This window comes from Cyprinodon variegatus, unplaced genomic scaffold, assembly GCF_000732505.1.
Source record: "Cyprinodon variegatus isolate N-32 unplaced genomic scaffold, C_variegatus-1.0 Scaffold99, whole genome shotgun sequence".
NCBI lineage: Eukaryota > Metazoa > Chordata > Actinopteri > Cyprinodontiformes > Cyprinodontidae > Cyprinodon > Cyprinodon variegatus.
The window spans coordinates 602969-619518 of NW_015150552.1; the positions used below are offsets into that span (position 1 = coordinate 602969).

Below are 16550 nucleotides of genomic sequence, written 5' to 3' on the forward strand. Positions count from 1 at the left end.
TATATATATATGTATATATATATATATATATGTATATATATACGTGTATATATATGTGTGTATATATACGTATATATATGTATATATACATATATATGTGTATATACATACACTGAAGTTCCAGTCGACCTGTCTTTCTCCCCTGTAGCTGCTTACGAAACCTAATTCTTTATATGTTGGTATTTATTGTTAAATGTTATTAATATTCACATTTTCGGTATATTCAATTTTATTCAATTTGTTACGTAGTTGTTTTGATGATAGTAAATTTACAGTAAAATGTGAGCTACAGTCTCTTGATTTAGCTTGCAAATTTTTATTTCTTAAAATTTCTTGTACATATCTATTGTATATTTTTAGTAAGGATATGTGACATTTAAGTTGAAGCCAATTTAGGATAGTAGCTAAAAGACCGGGTTTTTTTTTTAGCTTAATTTAAAGGTCATCTTCTTTGTCACAGTATTGCTGTCTGTGTAAAAGGTAAGTTATGCATCTGTTGATGGCTAAGATTCAGTCTGATAAGATTCAATCACAAAAGGTCATTTGGACAAATATTCTTTATATTAACAAAATATTGTCCATATTCTATCATACAAATGTATTGTTATAATTGCTTTCTAATCTATTGAAATTTTTTTGTCTTGAATTTAATGCATGTGCAGTTACTTCAAAAGATTTTGACAGTCCAAAGATATTTTGTAAAGATTAATGAGAACATATTCTTGTCAACAAAATAAGTTTACCACATTTAAGACATTTGTAAAAGTTGTATTTTTATACATTTTATGTGATATTTATCCATAAATGATATGCTAAAATCAACCAACCACTCAATCATATGTGCTACTGAAGTTTTTTCACTGGAGAAATTTATTCCACAGTTCTGGAGTTGGAGTGCTATCCTTGAGGAGCAATAAGCAATGAGTTATTTTAGATAGAAAGATCAAATAACGTGGAAGCAAAATGACAGAGAACACATCCATCTGATAGTGTGTCCGAGGTTTTATTTTCATTTTTATTTCAGTTTTCAGCTTTTTATTATCATCACACTGTCAGGAGTACAGAGCAATGATTCATTAATTCACTTTCTGCATTTAACCCATCCCCTTGGGTAGCAGTGGGCTGCCATTGTGCAGCACCCGGGGAGCAGACTGGGGTTAAGGGTCTTGCTCAGGGACCCAGATTGGCAGTCCATGGGAGTATGTGGGACTTGAATTCTGAACCTCTAGACCAAACGCTCTAACCACTAGGCGACCACTCACCCTGTAAAGTTAATTGTTTATTTGCCAAAATAGAGTTCTCTTGCTAGCATCATTATTACGTTTTAAGTTACAAACTTCTTCACAAAGATGCTCCTCTAAAAGGAGATGCTGTTTTGCTGTGATTAATTCATTGTTGCAAATGTTCACATACAAGGTAAAGAGTTAAAAGGTTTGGGTAGGGAACAATGCTCAACAGCCTTTCTAGTGAAAATGTGTTTAATGTTCCATTAAGTCCTGCATTGTCATCATTTTGTTTACAACAAAAAGGTCGCCTTGCATTTTTTTTATCACACATCTGACTTATAGAAACTCTACCCTGATGTTGATGGCAAATGCATTGTGATGCTTACAGTGACATTAAGAAAGAAAATGGAAAATGTACGTTTTAAATTTCATATTGTAAATTTCATTGTAGTTTGATCCACTTGGGATTATATAATCAAATTTGTTGAACGGTATATTGATCGGCTTACAATCTGCCCAAGGGGTGCGAAACAATCATGTTGACAATATGTTTAACGAGTCAGATGTATGACCTCAACTGAAATTAAATGACAAACATGAACATGTGGAAAATTAACAAACTTTAAAAGATCTGAAAGGCTTGAGATTTAATAGTTTAGACCAAGACTTGTGTAATATAATACAAATCAATTTAGAGCAGTGCACTTTAGGTGGATAAAGCAATTATTTGCTTGGTTTAAAACCAAGACAATGTACTGTGTAATACAACCTAGAGATATCATTTTATTCAAACTGATAATAACTAGATGATGTCATTTAAACCTCTTAACCTTATTAGTTATGTTGCTAAAAGTATTACATTTGCCTTGCAATGACCCTCATTAGGCAAAAAGATTTTTCATTTTCATATTGTGTTAATTACTGATAGAAATCATCAATAATTCATCACAGCTCTTACTGTATAAAATCTGAACTTAACAAAGCTATTGAATATTTCTTCCCCCTCTTTATCTGAGCATGTAAATCATGCAAATTATGCTTTTACTTCCAACTTTGTAAAGGAACACCCAAAAAATTGTCAGATCTTCATGAAAGAAAGTGTTAACAAGTATCGTTTCCCCAATGCTTTGTATGAATGCCTAAAAATGTCAAGCCATGATTTTATGAATTTACTGGACTGTCTACTGGATTTAGGTAACTGGGACATGCAGACACAACACTGTTAATTATTTTACTCTCATGGAAACTACATACATGATAATGCCTGGTCTGATAAGGAAAAAAATATGCATCAGGAGAAGCCTTGGACCTACTACACCAGCAACTGGTCTAGCAGTGGTTCTGATGAGGACATTTAGATGTCTAATGGTAGTCGTAGTCAGTGTGCATCCCTCCATGGACATGCCTACCCAGAACAACACTAACTGATCATGCTTAACAATATTGCAGTAAGCATTGCATCCTTCACAGCATCCCCACCCTTTCAACTCTGTCACCTTAGCTCAGGATGAACCTGTTCTCAGCTGTGAAAAGAACAGGGGGGCCAGTACAAAACCTACAAATTCCTGCATTCTCTTGGAAATGCCAGATAATCCATGGTTCCCCTTAAAGGACCTACTGGAATGTCTCACTCTTTCTAATATTTTGGTCAGAGACATTCCTGTAGTGCACCACAGAAGGTAAATTTGTAGAGCTCTGGTTATACTCCCGTTTCCTCCTTGCACATAGAAGCAGTTCCTGTTCATGGGTTAAGGACCTCTGATGAGCCTGGCCAGCTCTCATATGTTTTGAGGGAGAAGCAGAGAATCTTCTAGCATTGCTATATGTAGATTTACCCCCTATGTGGAGAGAAACTGCCCGAGCAACCTTTGGAGTGTGCAGGTATTGTTTCATGCTAGCAGTAGTGACACTGACCCTGGGTCAGTTTGCCCATTCAATAAAGGAGGGGGGAAATATCAAGCCCCAATTACAAAACCCTTAGTTTTTTGTTGTCTAATTGCTCCTTTAGTGTACTTGTTGTTTTATTAATCACCAAACAGCTGACTCTAATCACCAGCCATCTCTACTCCCTGATCATTGTTCCTAAAGGTAACTGACTAGATAAACAATTATTAAAAATAGTTTCTTTAATTTTTTGGCAGTATCACTGGTGGAATTAGACATCTTAAAGGTACATTCATACAGAACTTGAATTTCTCAGCTGGAGAGTAGGATTCCCATGTTGTCTCTATGTAGAAGGGCGGATCTGGTGCAAAGCACTTGAGAGATTGAAAGAGAAGGTAACATTAAAACAATTGACCAAGTCAGTTTTGCTGTGACAATGCTTTCGGTCAGGGAAATGTTTTTTCTTACGGGCTGGTTATACAGGTAAAAGCCAGTAAATTAGAATATTTTGAAAAACTCGATTTATTTCAGTAATTGCATTCAAAAGGTGTAACTTGAACATTATATTTATTCATGGCACACAGACTGATGCATTCAAATGTTTATTTCATTTAATTTTAATGATTTGAAGTGGCAACAAATGAAAATCCAAAATTCTGTGTGTCACAAAATTAGAATATTACTTAAGGCTAATACAAAAAAGGGATTTTTTAGAAATGTTGGCCAACTGAATAGTATGAAAATGAAAAATATGAGCATGTACAATACTCAATACTTGGTCGGAGCTCCTTTTGCCTCAATTACTGCATTAATGCGGCGTGGCATGGAGTCGATGAGTTTCAAGCACTGCTCAGGTGTTATGAGAGCCCAGGTATCTCTGATAGTGGCCTTAAACTCTTCTGCGTTTTTGGGTCTGGCATTCTGCATCTTCCTTTTCACAATACCCCACAGATTTTCTATGGGGCTAAGGTCAGGGGAGTTGGCTGGCCAATTTAGAACAGAAATACCATGGTCCGTAAACCAGGCACGGGTAGATTTTGTGCTGTGTGCAGGCGCCAAGTCCTGTTAGAACCTGAAATCTCCATCTCCACAGAGCAGGTCAGCAGCAGGAAGCATGAAGTGCTCTAAAACTTGCTGGTAGACGGCTGCGTTGACCCTGGATCTCAGGAAACAGAGTGGACCGACACCAGCAGATGACATGGTACCCCAAACCATCACTGATGGTGAAAACTTTACACTAGACTTCAGGCAACGTGGATCCTGTGCCTCTCCTGTCTTCCTCCAGACTCTGGGACCTCGATTTCCAAAGGAAATGCAAAATTTGCTTTCGTCAGAAAACATGACTTTGGACCACTCAGCAGCAGTCCAGCTCTTTTTTTGCTTAGCCCAGGTGAGACGCTTCTCGCGCTGTTTCTTGGTCAACAGTGGCTTGACACGAGGTATGCGGCAGTTGAAACCCATGTCTTTCACGCGTCTCTTGGTGGTGGATCTTGAAGCACTGACTCCAGCAGCTGTCCACTCCTTGTGAATCTCTCCCACATTTTTGAATGAGGTTTTTTTTCACAATCTTGACAAGGGCGCGGTGATCCCTATCGCTTGTACACTTTTTCTGACCACAGTTTTTCCTTCTATTTGCCTCTCTATTAATGTGTTTGGACACAGAGCTCTGAGAACATCAAGCCTCTTCAGCAATATCCTTTTGTGTCTTTCCCTCCTTGTGCAATGTGTCAATGGTCGCCTTTTGGACAGCTGTCAAATCTGAAGTCTTCCCCATGTTTGTGTAAGCTTCAGAACTGGACTGAGAGACCATTTAAAGCCCTTTGCAGGTGTTTTGAGTTAATCAGCTGATTAGTTTGTGGCTGGTGTCTTCAAAATTTAACCCTTACACAATATTCTAATTTTGTGACACACAGAATTTTGGATTTTCATTTGTTGCCACTTCAAATCATCAAAATTAAATGAAATAAACATTTGAATGCATCAGTCTGTGTGCAATGAATAAATATAATGTACAAGTTACACCTATTGAATGCAATTACTAAAATAAATCAAGTTTTTCAAAATATTCTAATTTACTAGCTTTTACCCCGCAGCAGTGTGTCGCAGTGAGCTTGATGCAGACATTTTTGATTTATGCTAAATTTTGAAGCATGGTCTGCGCTATACGCTGTGGGTCTAGATACAGCCGAGGCGGTGAGGAAGTGGAGGCGAGTTTGTCCGACAATGGAGGGATATGAGGGCGAAAAAGAGCTGGGATCCAAGTGTAAAAGGGTTTCAGCTTTCTCGCGCACCTTGCTCTTCTAGCTAGTATAACTTCCAAGTTGTTTTCAGTAATTTCAGTCATAAAAACAAAACAAGCCGGCCTCCTGTCTGCTGCACTGTCTGCGGTCACCTACAATTTGGGAGAGGTGCAGCAGAGTGTCTACGGAGGGACGGGGACGTCTTTTTGGTTACTGCGACACCTACGTAGACGACCTAGTTTCGAAGTATAAATCAGCCTTAACTTTCCTCAAACAAAGAGAAAAAAAGATAATTTTGAACTCTTCCAAATCTCTCTGTACCAAACATTGCTAGAGCCAAAGCTGTGCTCTACTCTGCTGCACCATCTCCCAAGAGCTGCACCATCCTTCTTCAAAACACTCCCAGAAACTCATCTCAGGGACATTGGATGCTGCCCCCAACTGTAATGGGGATAAAAGGCTCTGCGCTCAAATGCTGTATCCTCTTTAAGCCCTAAACTTGCCAAACACGATTGAGCGTCCCATCAAACAGAAAATCATATTGTAAGAGGTCATACTATCAGTGCTCATTGCGAGTGAATGGGGATAAATATCCAACAAGATTTTCTGCAAGATCACTAGCGTAGCTCCGACTGAGGTGGAACTCATGTTTATTTTTGTTGCATTATGAAGAAATTCAGCGGCAATTCCATCGGCCTGACAGGAAGAGAGACAGGGTTACAAAGTGAAACATCCACTTTTGTGGGCAAATACAAAGGGAAAACAGTAAGGTTTGGAATACTGCAATACATATATAGCAGGCAGAAAAGACTGATATAAACAGTCAACATTTTGATAAACAGAAGAGGTAGAGAGGGAAACTACATTGGGGAGGACACAGGTACCATTGCTTAAAGGGGAACACCGGTTTTTTTACATTGGGCCCTTGATTTTACGTTATTACATCATGTTCTACTCACCCATATGTCATTTGGAGCCGTTCTGAAGATTCGGTTAGGTTATATCCAAGTAACGTCTTCCTATGGGCAATGACTTGAAGGCACAAACTAAACTGTTCATAATTTATCATTTATGGAACACCAGCATTCATAACATGTAGGCGAATCACTGTCCCCCAGACATTATGGGTTTACAGCATTAAAATCTTTCTTCTTTTTGCACATATTATCTTAGTTTAGCTGAATTTCACTATTAAAGTCCTTGACTGAAATATCTTTAGCTTGGAATTAGATTATTCCAAGTTAAATTGTCAATAAATTTTAATTTGAATGGACGTCATTATAGATTTAATCCCAAATGCTCCAACTAACACATAGCCAATTGAACTTGTGTTCACAGACAACATATGAAAATCTGCATTAGTTAAAAAAAAATCCTTCCCTCACATTGAATGGAAAGTTTTTGCATAACACAGTTATAATCCAACTGCAACATACTATTCTCCTTTGGAAAGAGTTATGTATCTTCATGCATCAGAAATGTCATTATTTTCCTGATTGAAAACCTTTTTTTTTTTTCATCAGCTTATCCCCACTGCTTTACCTTTGGCAGGTAACTACTCGAGCGTATGATGAAAACGGGTTTAAGTCTTTTATGGACGATTGATATTTCTTTAAAATTATGTAACAGTTTGATAGAACATCCTTGCAGGCTACCAAAAATCCTCCTTTATAACTTAGTCTTCAGATTCCTTTCATGCTTGGGTTTCTTCTTTGTCATCTCTCAAAAGCCTTAGTAATGGGAATGAACAATCATTGTACAATTTCTTTTGCAGTGTGATAATTATTTTTATCATAGCAGTGAACAGTAAGCAGTAATATTTGTAAACTCCAGAAACAACAAGCATGGTTGAGATTAGTAATGTTCCATTTTGTGAGCATTAGTTAATATAGATCCATGACAATATGTTTAAGTGCTTAATGTAACTCTTTATAGCTTTAAATGATATTTCTATTTTAATGATCTGTTTGGTCTTCATGTCTCCATTTACATAGATTTTGGCCAATGTTATTATTTTTGTTTGTGGCAACATGGCTGGGGCGTACCACAAGCATCTGATGGAGTTGGCACTGAAACAAACCTACCAAGACACCTGTAACTGCATCAAGTCCCCAATTAAACTGGAGTTTGAGAAGAGACAGCAGGTAATGAAGACTTCTTAATAAGTAGGGTAATGGTAAGGGATAGAGTAATGGTCTGAGTTAGGCCATTGAAATGAGTGCACTATGAATGGAAGTAAATGTAAAGGTCCTACAATAATAGTGTGAGCAAACATGGATGTGTTAGTATGTGTGTGTGCGCGTGTGTGTTCTTGTTTTTTTAATACACTGTGGGGCCCGTTTTCAGGGAAAATGGCATGATGTGGGGACTGCTAGCTCCTTTTGCCTGGACCCCATGTGGAGAATAACAGTTTTTTGGACAGGGGTCACGTTTAGGACTAAGGTGTGAATTGTGTTTAGGTTGGAGCATGTCATTAACCTGGCTTGCTAAATTAACCTATAGCCTAGTCTTCAAAGATTCCAAACAACTGGCACTAAATTTAATCTGGGCATGTTGCAGGTAATCAAATTAAGCTGTTTACTCAATTTAGTAATGTACTATGAACTACACCTGCTTTAAATATCAGCTTTGTTTGTGAAAACAACTTCTCCATCTTCCTCATTGTTGTATTTAATGTTTTGGTGACTTTACTGTTTTATCTTATCGGAGGCCAAACATATGAACAAAAATGAAAGAAAAAAAACACTAAAACCAAGTGATAGTATCCATTTTTATTTGGACACTGATTTCTCAATGCTTGTTTTGACTGAAATAGTCAAATACGTCTTAATTGTTATGAATATGTTTCCATTTACCGTATAAAGGAAGGTAAATGAATTGTATATTACTACAGACTTTGAGCTAAGCTAATCTGACAAAATTTCTAATGCTACTACTTTTATCATTCCTTTGTACATGTTTAAGGGTGTATCCAGTTGTTGTTTTGGAAGTCCACAGTTTGACTGGAGCAGTTTTCCCTCCTGAACAATGAGTTTGTGTTTTTTAACTGTTTGTGTGTGAGGCAAAAAATGCCTCAGGTGAAGTATTTTGCAGAGACCCTGGAGTATTGGCTGCACCGCTTTGTGTGACAGATGGTAGTATTTGTGTCGAGGCAGTTCTTGAAAGCACCTGGCACAATCATGAAGTATTCCATTTGCAGCAGGCTTTAAGAAAACGCTTTACAGTTTAATTTAGCAGCTACTACTTAAGGACCCATCTGAGCTTTACAAAATTAGGTTTTGGGATTTTTATTTTTTATTTTTTGCTTACTTTTGGAAAACTATGACTTTAACAGTTTGTTAATTTGTTTAATGTTAAAATATTATTCTGTTTTTGTTTCTTTTCTGCTACTGTCTTCAGGAGCGTCTTCTTTTGTCTCTACTGCCAGCTCACATCGCTCGAGTAATGAAGGCTGAGATCATCCAGAGACTGAAGGGCCCAAACTTTGGCCAGATTGAGAACACAAACAACTTTCACAACCTCTATGTCCAGAGGCACACTAACGTCAGGCAAGTAGAGGTTTATTTTGATTATTTAAATACCACTGTCAGAAAAGATTTGGCCTTTGCAGATTTATTGTTCTTTCAGATAATAATTTTAATTTTTTTAAGAAAGAAACTAATCTGACTTTGTAAAAATCTAATTGTCTGCAAAACCTAAACCCTTTTCACACTCTTTATGACAAAAAATGCATTTAAACATTTGTGGTTATTGGGTGGAGTGTTTTTTCTTCTCTGTAGAAGAAATTCGGTCTTCTGATATTAACAAACTTAAACTTAGGTTTTGTTAGCATAGTATAACATTTTAAATACTACTCATAGCAGCAGTCAAGACTTTGACTAGGCTGCAAAATGTTGCTGATTTGCTTTAGAATGTTGTTCTAATTCATATAAGTGTGGTTGAGTTTAAGGTAATAAAATGATAAATGGAGATTGTTTTAAAGATTTTCTGCCTAAGTAAAGCATTCATGGTTTCATCATTTCAGCCAGTCATCCAAGACCTGAGGTAGCTGAGTAGTTTGAGAACATCAAACTACCACTACTGTGATTAACTCTCAAGAATGCTTTCAGCTTTATTCCACATCCATCAGGATACTGATCATTAGAAACCCTTTTTTTGCACCTGGGGTTTGCACTTTTAAAGTAGTCATAACTCAGAAATTGGACTTTGTATTAACTTTGACTTGTATTAGTGTTGAGCTTCAGTTAAATCCTGCAGGAAAATCAGTTATGTGAAAGTGGGTTGTTATTTTCCACGTCAGCCCTTTGTTCAAACCTAAAAGGTCCATAAGATCAAGATCTCCAAGAAAGGACTATTTGGTCATTCTCCTAGATTGATATCTCAAGGAAGAGTACTGACTTTGGTCAGACTGCCTGTCTCTATTTCACCAGAAGGAGCAATTCCTTTTTTGTTTGTCCTGTTTTGCCATTATAGCACTGGGAATAGATTTCCCAGAGTTAGATAATAGTCCAAAAGATTTGCTTTATGATTTTTTCCAACTTTCCCATGTGACATCCATTCGTGGATGCTGGCTTTTAATGAGGTTCACTGTCATTGGATTCCCAAATACTTACAAATTACTTGGACCTTTTCTAGACCAATAGATATAAATCACTTTCTCATTTCTTCTTGAATGTTTTTAAATTAGAACTGGCGTTTGTGGTATTTGATCTTTTCTTAATGTTATCTGAATGATAATGTTTAAGTAAATTCTTCATTATAAATGTCTTCCAGTAATCAAGGCTGGATATGATTAAAGAATAGCTGATTTTAACATATTCATTGAAGTTATATAACACATAATTTGCCTGATAAGAAGCACTTAAATCTGACAACAAAAGGCAAAAACTGCAAAAAAATAAAAATTTGTTAGAGATTGAAAAGTTTTCTTCTGATGATGTTTGACCAAACCCGAATTCTAATTTGGCTTATGAGTTGTCTGCTTGGGTATGTGAACAAAATCAAAGTAACTATTTCCTATCCTTATTAGCATTCTTTACGCAGATATAGTTGGATTTACGCGCCTTGCCAGTGACTGCTCACCAGGAGAACTAGTGCATATGCTGAATGAACTGTTTGGCAAATTTGATCAAATTGCTAAGGTAAAAAGCCTTTGTTTAGTTCAAGTCTTTATTTATTTATTTTACATTAAAAAAATTTCTTACACCCAATATTTAATAACTTTACTGTGCAATTGTATACACAGGAAAATGAATGCATGCGGATCAAAATTCTTGGCGATTGTTATTACTGTGTGTCCGGCCTCCCAGAGTCATTGCCCAACCATGCAAAGAACTGTGTGAAAATGGGTCTGGACATGTGTGAAGCTATCAAGTAAGTGGCACATATATGAAGATAATATTTTACACACCTTGTAAAACCGTGATTACCTTTCTAAATGTTGTCCAACTCACATTCCAGTTTTTCCCAACTTGAATGTTTTTATTAGTTAGTGATGAGTGGATTAGTTATGACTAAACTAATGACGGAGAGAATCAAAGTCTAAGCCTGGGCAGTATGAAGAAGGTTTCATTCCCTTAAGGAAAAACTAATATATAAAACACCATTCAACTCATTATAAAAATGTGATTGTCACTTTAAATTACAACAAGACAGACAACCCATAGTTGTAGGATTTATTGTTTTACGGAGCACAGGGGACATGTCCTCTGCACTTTTTTTATAAAGTCCATTTTGGTCCCTTGCACTTTTTACTGTCCAAAAACAATGTTATGCTACAGTACACAGACATTTGTCGAGCACTAGGACCAAGCCGATAAACCGTGGCTCAAGCTAAAGCCCTCTGTCTTTTCCTGTGTGATTGGCTGTCACCGCTGCCACTCCTGAGATGCTAACTCTATGCACCACTGAATCGAGTCTGTGATTGGATGGTCATAGAGCTGCTGAAGACCTACCCGCCCCAGTAATTAGAAGAATTGTAGGGTCGCAAGTCTTTTGAGATAACTTAAATGGTCCAGGAGGTATGGTCTTGTAGAAAAACATGGGTCTGCAAAAGACGACTGTTGGTGAGGGAGTCTGCTACTGTAACTTAGGCATTCTTTTATTCCCTTGGATCACATAATCTGAAAGGGTTTTAATATCAGGTGTACTAATTTACACACATTTTTGAATTAATGTCATGTGCTTGTGTGTGTTAAGTTATTTATCGTTTAATTAAAAGTGCTGATAAATCAAATGTATGAATGTTAAATATTATTATTATCATTAACAAAAAAAATCAAATACAATCTGTTAATGTGATTTTATACATCCAAGCTGATACTAATTGTAAAACTGTGTCTTTAAACTACATGGATTGTTTCATCATAAATTGTCCAGTTGTTAATTTCCTGCATCCATATATTTTGTCAGGAGAGGGATAGCAGTGATACAAGAGAAAATGGGGGGAAAAAAACACAGAAGAATTAATAGAAAACGTGCTGAACTTATATATAATAGTTATATAAAAAAATACTATTATCCCCTCCACTTCTGAAATCATAATTTCGTCTATGGGTTTACATTTGCACTGGATTTAAAGAACATTTTTGTTTTTGTGGTTTTATTTTTTTGTACACCGTAAATATGAATGTGGCCCATACAGGATATATATTTTCCAGTGTGGACTAGGGTCTGTGAAAATGTATTTACAAAAGCACAGTTGAATTTTAGTTTGTATTATATTTCCATCATGTTTTTTTCATTCATCAACGTAAGTCAGCAGGCATGCTCCATTACAAGTACTGTACATAACTAACTTTGTGGGTTTGATTTACTAGTTTACCACTTTGCATCTGACTGAAACATCTGCTGATGAAAATTTAACAGGTTAGTTCATACAGGCAGTGAATCATAGAGCAGACCCTACTTACTTCCCAAAGTGCATACTCTACATTGAAAAAAGTCATATTAATGGGGGAACTTGGATCAAATTAGCAGCTTAATTGGGCTCAGCTGCTACTTTTTTAACAGATGACATTGCACAATCCGGCAGGGACATCGTAAGATTATTTTTTTAAGATTGAGAGAAGGTTTAGAAGGCCATCATCTTCATAGCTTTTCAAAGCTGTTTCAAACGTTACAGGCTTTTTCAAAATTCATTTATTATTTTTAGTACATTTACAGATGACTCCTGATCCAGTTTAATTTTTGCTACACTTTACACACCAAAATAAAACTCACAGGTTTAATGAGTAAAAGAAAATATTAGGCAGTGCTTGGCAAAAATAGTAAAATAAATTAGTAAAATTAAAATTAGATGAAGGCTTTTGGAGTTAGCATCCTAATTTGTGCCAACTCTTTTTAATGTAATTGGACGATTGATTCAAAGACTATTTTAAGGGCTGTGTTGGGCAATTCCTTCTTCATTATCAATTAGTGAAAATTGTAGCTCCTACCTTTTTTTCCCGTCACCTTTTGCAACAACAGTAAGAACACTGTAATGCCAAATGGCATTATATTAATTTTGGACATTGACGACCAATGTCAGTGACCTGATCTTTATCCAACTGAGTATCCATGTTTGAATGTTAACCCCACTGAAGACAGGCAAGCCCACAAACCAGCAGGAACTGAGTCCCTAAGGTAAAAGCCTGGTGGAGCATTTGGAAAAGAGGAAAACCAGCATCAACTAATAATGCTAAATTCAAAGCTTCATGCTGTCAACGTCATTTGAGCTAGGGAAACCAAGATATTATGTTTAATAAAGGCTACTTTTCTTTAAAATTAATGCAAACTTTTTATATAGCCAACTGAATTAAGGCTGAGAATCTTTTTTATAGAGTTTTTTTTATTTGATTATCTTCATGGTAATGTACAGCACCCAAATAGCAAAAAGATAATCTAGACAAATCATGTCATCAGACTCTTAAGTTCAGTAGTAGGTTATGTAAAAGGCTGTGATACTTTTATTCATAAAGGGATAAGTTAAGGATTCTTTTTTTGTTTTAATCAAAATATCAATTATGTAGGCAAACCTAATTTGATTATTGTTGGGCAGAAATTTCAGTCTTTAAACAATCAAATATAAATCTAATAAATGTAAAGAAATATTAGACTTTTATTACATGCAGTCCCCAAGAAAATATAAAAGACCACTCTTTTTTGTTGTCATGTTCATTGTATGCATCAGTAATATAACATTTAAAACAAATGATTGGAAGTCAAGAGTAATATGACAACTTTTTCAACAACTGTATAAATTAAGCTCTCTGGAGTGTGTGTATGTGGGAGATTTGGGCCCAATCCCAAACCGGCCCCTAAGCACTAACCCTTCACTATCAAGTGTCACTCCCAATTAAGTCTCACTTTCAGCTGTGGAAGGCGCCTTGCTTGAAGGTGTGGGGGTATAAACCAGAATTGGAAGGCTTCTTCCCACCAACGGAAAAGGAAAGCAGTCGTTTCTAAGGCAACGCAGTGACACCCCATGTGCATGGATGCAGCTCTGGGGCGCAGGTTGACATTACATTAAACATTTGGCCCTTTCTTAAAACAAATTAATACGGTCAGATAAAAATATTTCAGAGAGGACCTTTCATTTTGGAATTAATTAATTTTTATATACTAACTTGTGATTTTCTGTCAGTGTAACAAAAATGCAGCAAACTAACAGAATTTACATTCGGTGGAACGTGTTTCCTCCGCCACCAGGCCGCTGTTACACCTGCTGCCGAATTCCAGCGAGCCTGCATCTGATGCAGACTCACTATTTAAGGGCTGAACGGTCCAATGGCCCTACCCACTATGGGGTTTGGAATGGCACTTAATATGGCGGGCTGTTCGGGGGAAAGCACAAATGCAGGGTTAGTGCTCAGGGTTAGTGCTTGTGGGCCAGCTTGGGATTGGGCCTTGGTGTTGTATTTGTACACTTTTGCTACAGAGAAATGGAAACTTTAATATTTTTAACTAAAAGATTGTATAGGTTCTCTTATGCTTTATTGAATACTATTTTTCAATGCATTCCAGGAAAGTACGAGATGCTACAGGGGTTGATATTAACATGCGTGTTGGTGTACATTCTGGGAATGTCCTTTGTGGTGTTATTGGACTTCAAAAGTGGCAGTATGATGTTTGGTCACATGACGTCACATTGGCCAATCATATGGAGGCAGGAGGTGTACCAGGGTAAGTAAAAAATAAGTTAAATAAAAACACATTGGTTTAAGGTCTGTTTTATGAAGTCTTACATTTTCTAACTCTTTATCTGTTGAGAATTTTTTTTAAAAATAATATCAATAAATATATCCCCACATGACCAATCACTTCATTTTCAGACGAGTTCACATAACATCAGTGACTCTGGAACACCTAAATGGTGCTTATAAGGTTGAGGATGGTGATGGACAAGAGAGAGATCCTTACCTAAAGGAACATGGTGTTATCACTTATCTTGTTATCAACCCAAAGGTACAGGTCTTCCCTTGAATAAAAGAAATACCAGTCATGAAAGAAACTGATTTAAAATCGCATTACTTCCATGTGTGTTCAGGTGGAGCGTCGGAGCCCAGAACCTTATTATCGACCCAGATACACTCTTGATGGAGCAAAAATGAGAGCCTCAGTCAGGATGACCCGATATCTGAAGTCATGGGGAGCAGCCAAGCCCTTTGCCAACCTCCACCACAGAGACAGCATGACAAATGAGAATGGCAAGATTAGCACTTCTGTGTGTATTTCATGTTATTCTAGACCAATTGTATTATTCATGTGATGAGTAGCACATTTGTTGGTGCCAGCCTATGCTGTATCCGCTCTTGATCTGTTTTAAGGATGTGCCGATGGGACGGTATCATTTCCAGAGGAGATCAGAAAGGTAAGGTGCCATTTTATCTTTGATATTAAATTATGTAATGAGACTGTATTTTAATCAGAGGCCTTAATGTCTAAAACATAGCTTCAATTGTATTTTCTTCTTTGCACTCTTTTTTAATAAAGGACAAAGTCTCAGAAGAAAAGGTTTGAAGAGGAATTTAATGAAAGGATGATCAGGACGTTTGACGGAATAAACTCACAAAAGTAATCTTTTCTTTTTTACCTTTCTGTGTTTAGTACATTATAAACAAACAGAGTTTAGAGCTAAAACCATGTCTTAAAGTTGCTATTTATATCTGGGGTTCTTCCTCTTTCTTAAAAACTGTTTTGCAGAACAGTTTAGTATTTCTTGTTGTTTATTTCAGAAAGGGAAACTTGTATATTATGTTTACACTTGGTCCCTGACATGTAAAGATCTCAGATAAATTGCTTGTGCAAAGAAAAAGTTGGTATGTTGCAGGTGTTCTGCTCAAATTACAAATTTTTTATAGCTGCAAATTGCTGTGGTATGCCCTATTCAAATGAGAATTTGTCTTTACTGAGAGTAGAGGGAATCACTTTACCCATGCTAAGGACAGTTCAAATTTGTTGTTACTGTAGAATTCCCTTTAGTACCTAGACAGCTTGCACATCATATGGGAATTGTCAAGGCAAATGCTTTGAATTCAAAAATCGCAGAATGTTATCAAAATTTGCCCCAAAATTTTTTATTTTATTTAGTGTGGACAAATAAGAAATTTTGAGAGTGAAACTGTGAAAGGACCCTGAATATACCAAATTATGAATAATATTATTTTTTGTTTACATTCCACCCAGGTTTTATGAAAGCTTGACTGCTTTTTGTCTGTTTTTTTTTTAGACAGTGGCTCAAGTCTGAGGACATTCAAAGAATATCATTGTTTTTTCATAACAGATCATTGGAAAAAGAGGTAAGAGATGTTTTAAGTAACTATGCCTGTATCGCTTCTTGGGTGAATTAAAAGTACATAAACCATTATTGTTTAAAAATTTTCCCTTTTTCTTGCGCTGTCTACATTGAGCTTAGAATGTAACTTTGTGTATCATGTGTTAAAGTGTATCTTGATTGCACAGTCCAAAAGATTCTGAAGAAAATATCTCATAGAAATGTATTGTTGACGCAATGCCATTCAAATGTTTTCTTTTGTGTTTTTTCTGTTTAGTACCGAGCAACAACCTTGCCTGCATTTAAATACTATGTCACCTGTGCCTGCTTGATCTTTTTCTGCATCTTTGTTGTGCAGATCCTGGTTCTACCAAGGTGAGTTAGATTCCTTTCTCTCTGTATATATATGTATATATATATATATATATATATATATATATATATATA

General features: G+C 36.4%; 1 protein-coding gene across 1 annotated transcript in view; it reads left to right on the forward strand.

The window, feature by feature from the left end:
- LOC107084393 (adenylate cyclase type 2-like) overlaps positions 1-16550 on the forward strand; it is a 57425-nt gene that overhangs the window by 14703 nt on the left and 26172 nt on the right. Inside the window, exons 4-14 of the mRNA XM_015374206.1 lie at positions 7345-7494; positions 8750-8898; positions 10380-10491; positions 10596-10723; positions 14354-14512; positions 14662-14794; positions 14877-15053; positions 15157-15200; positions 15323-15403; positions 16059-16128; positions 16381-16478. Coding sequence (XP_015229692.1) covers positions 7345-7494; positions 8750-8898; positions 10380-10491; positions 10596-10723; positions 14354-14512; positions 14662-14794; positions 14877-15053; positions 15157-15200; positions 15323-15403; positions 16059-16128; positions 16381-16478 — 1301 coding nt within the window. The remainder of the gene's footprint in view (positions 1-7344; positions 7495-8749; positions 8899-10379; positions 10492-10595; positions 10724-14353; positions 14513-14661; positions 14795-14876; positions 15054-15156; positions 15201-15322; positions 15404-16058; positions 16129-16380; positions 16479-16550) is intronic.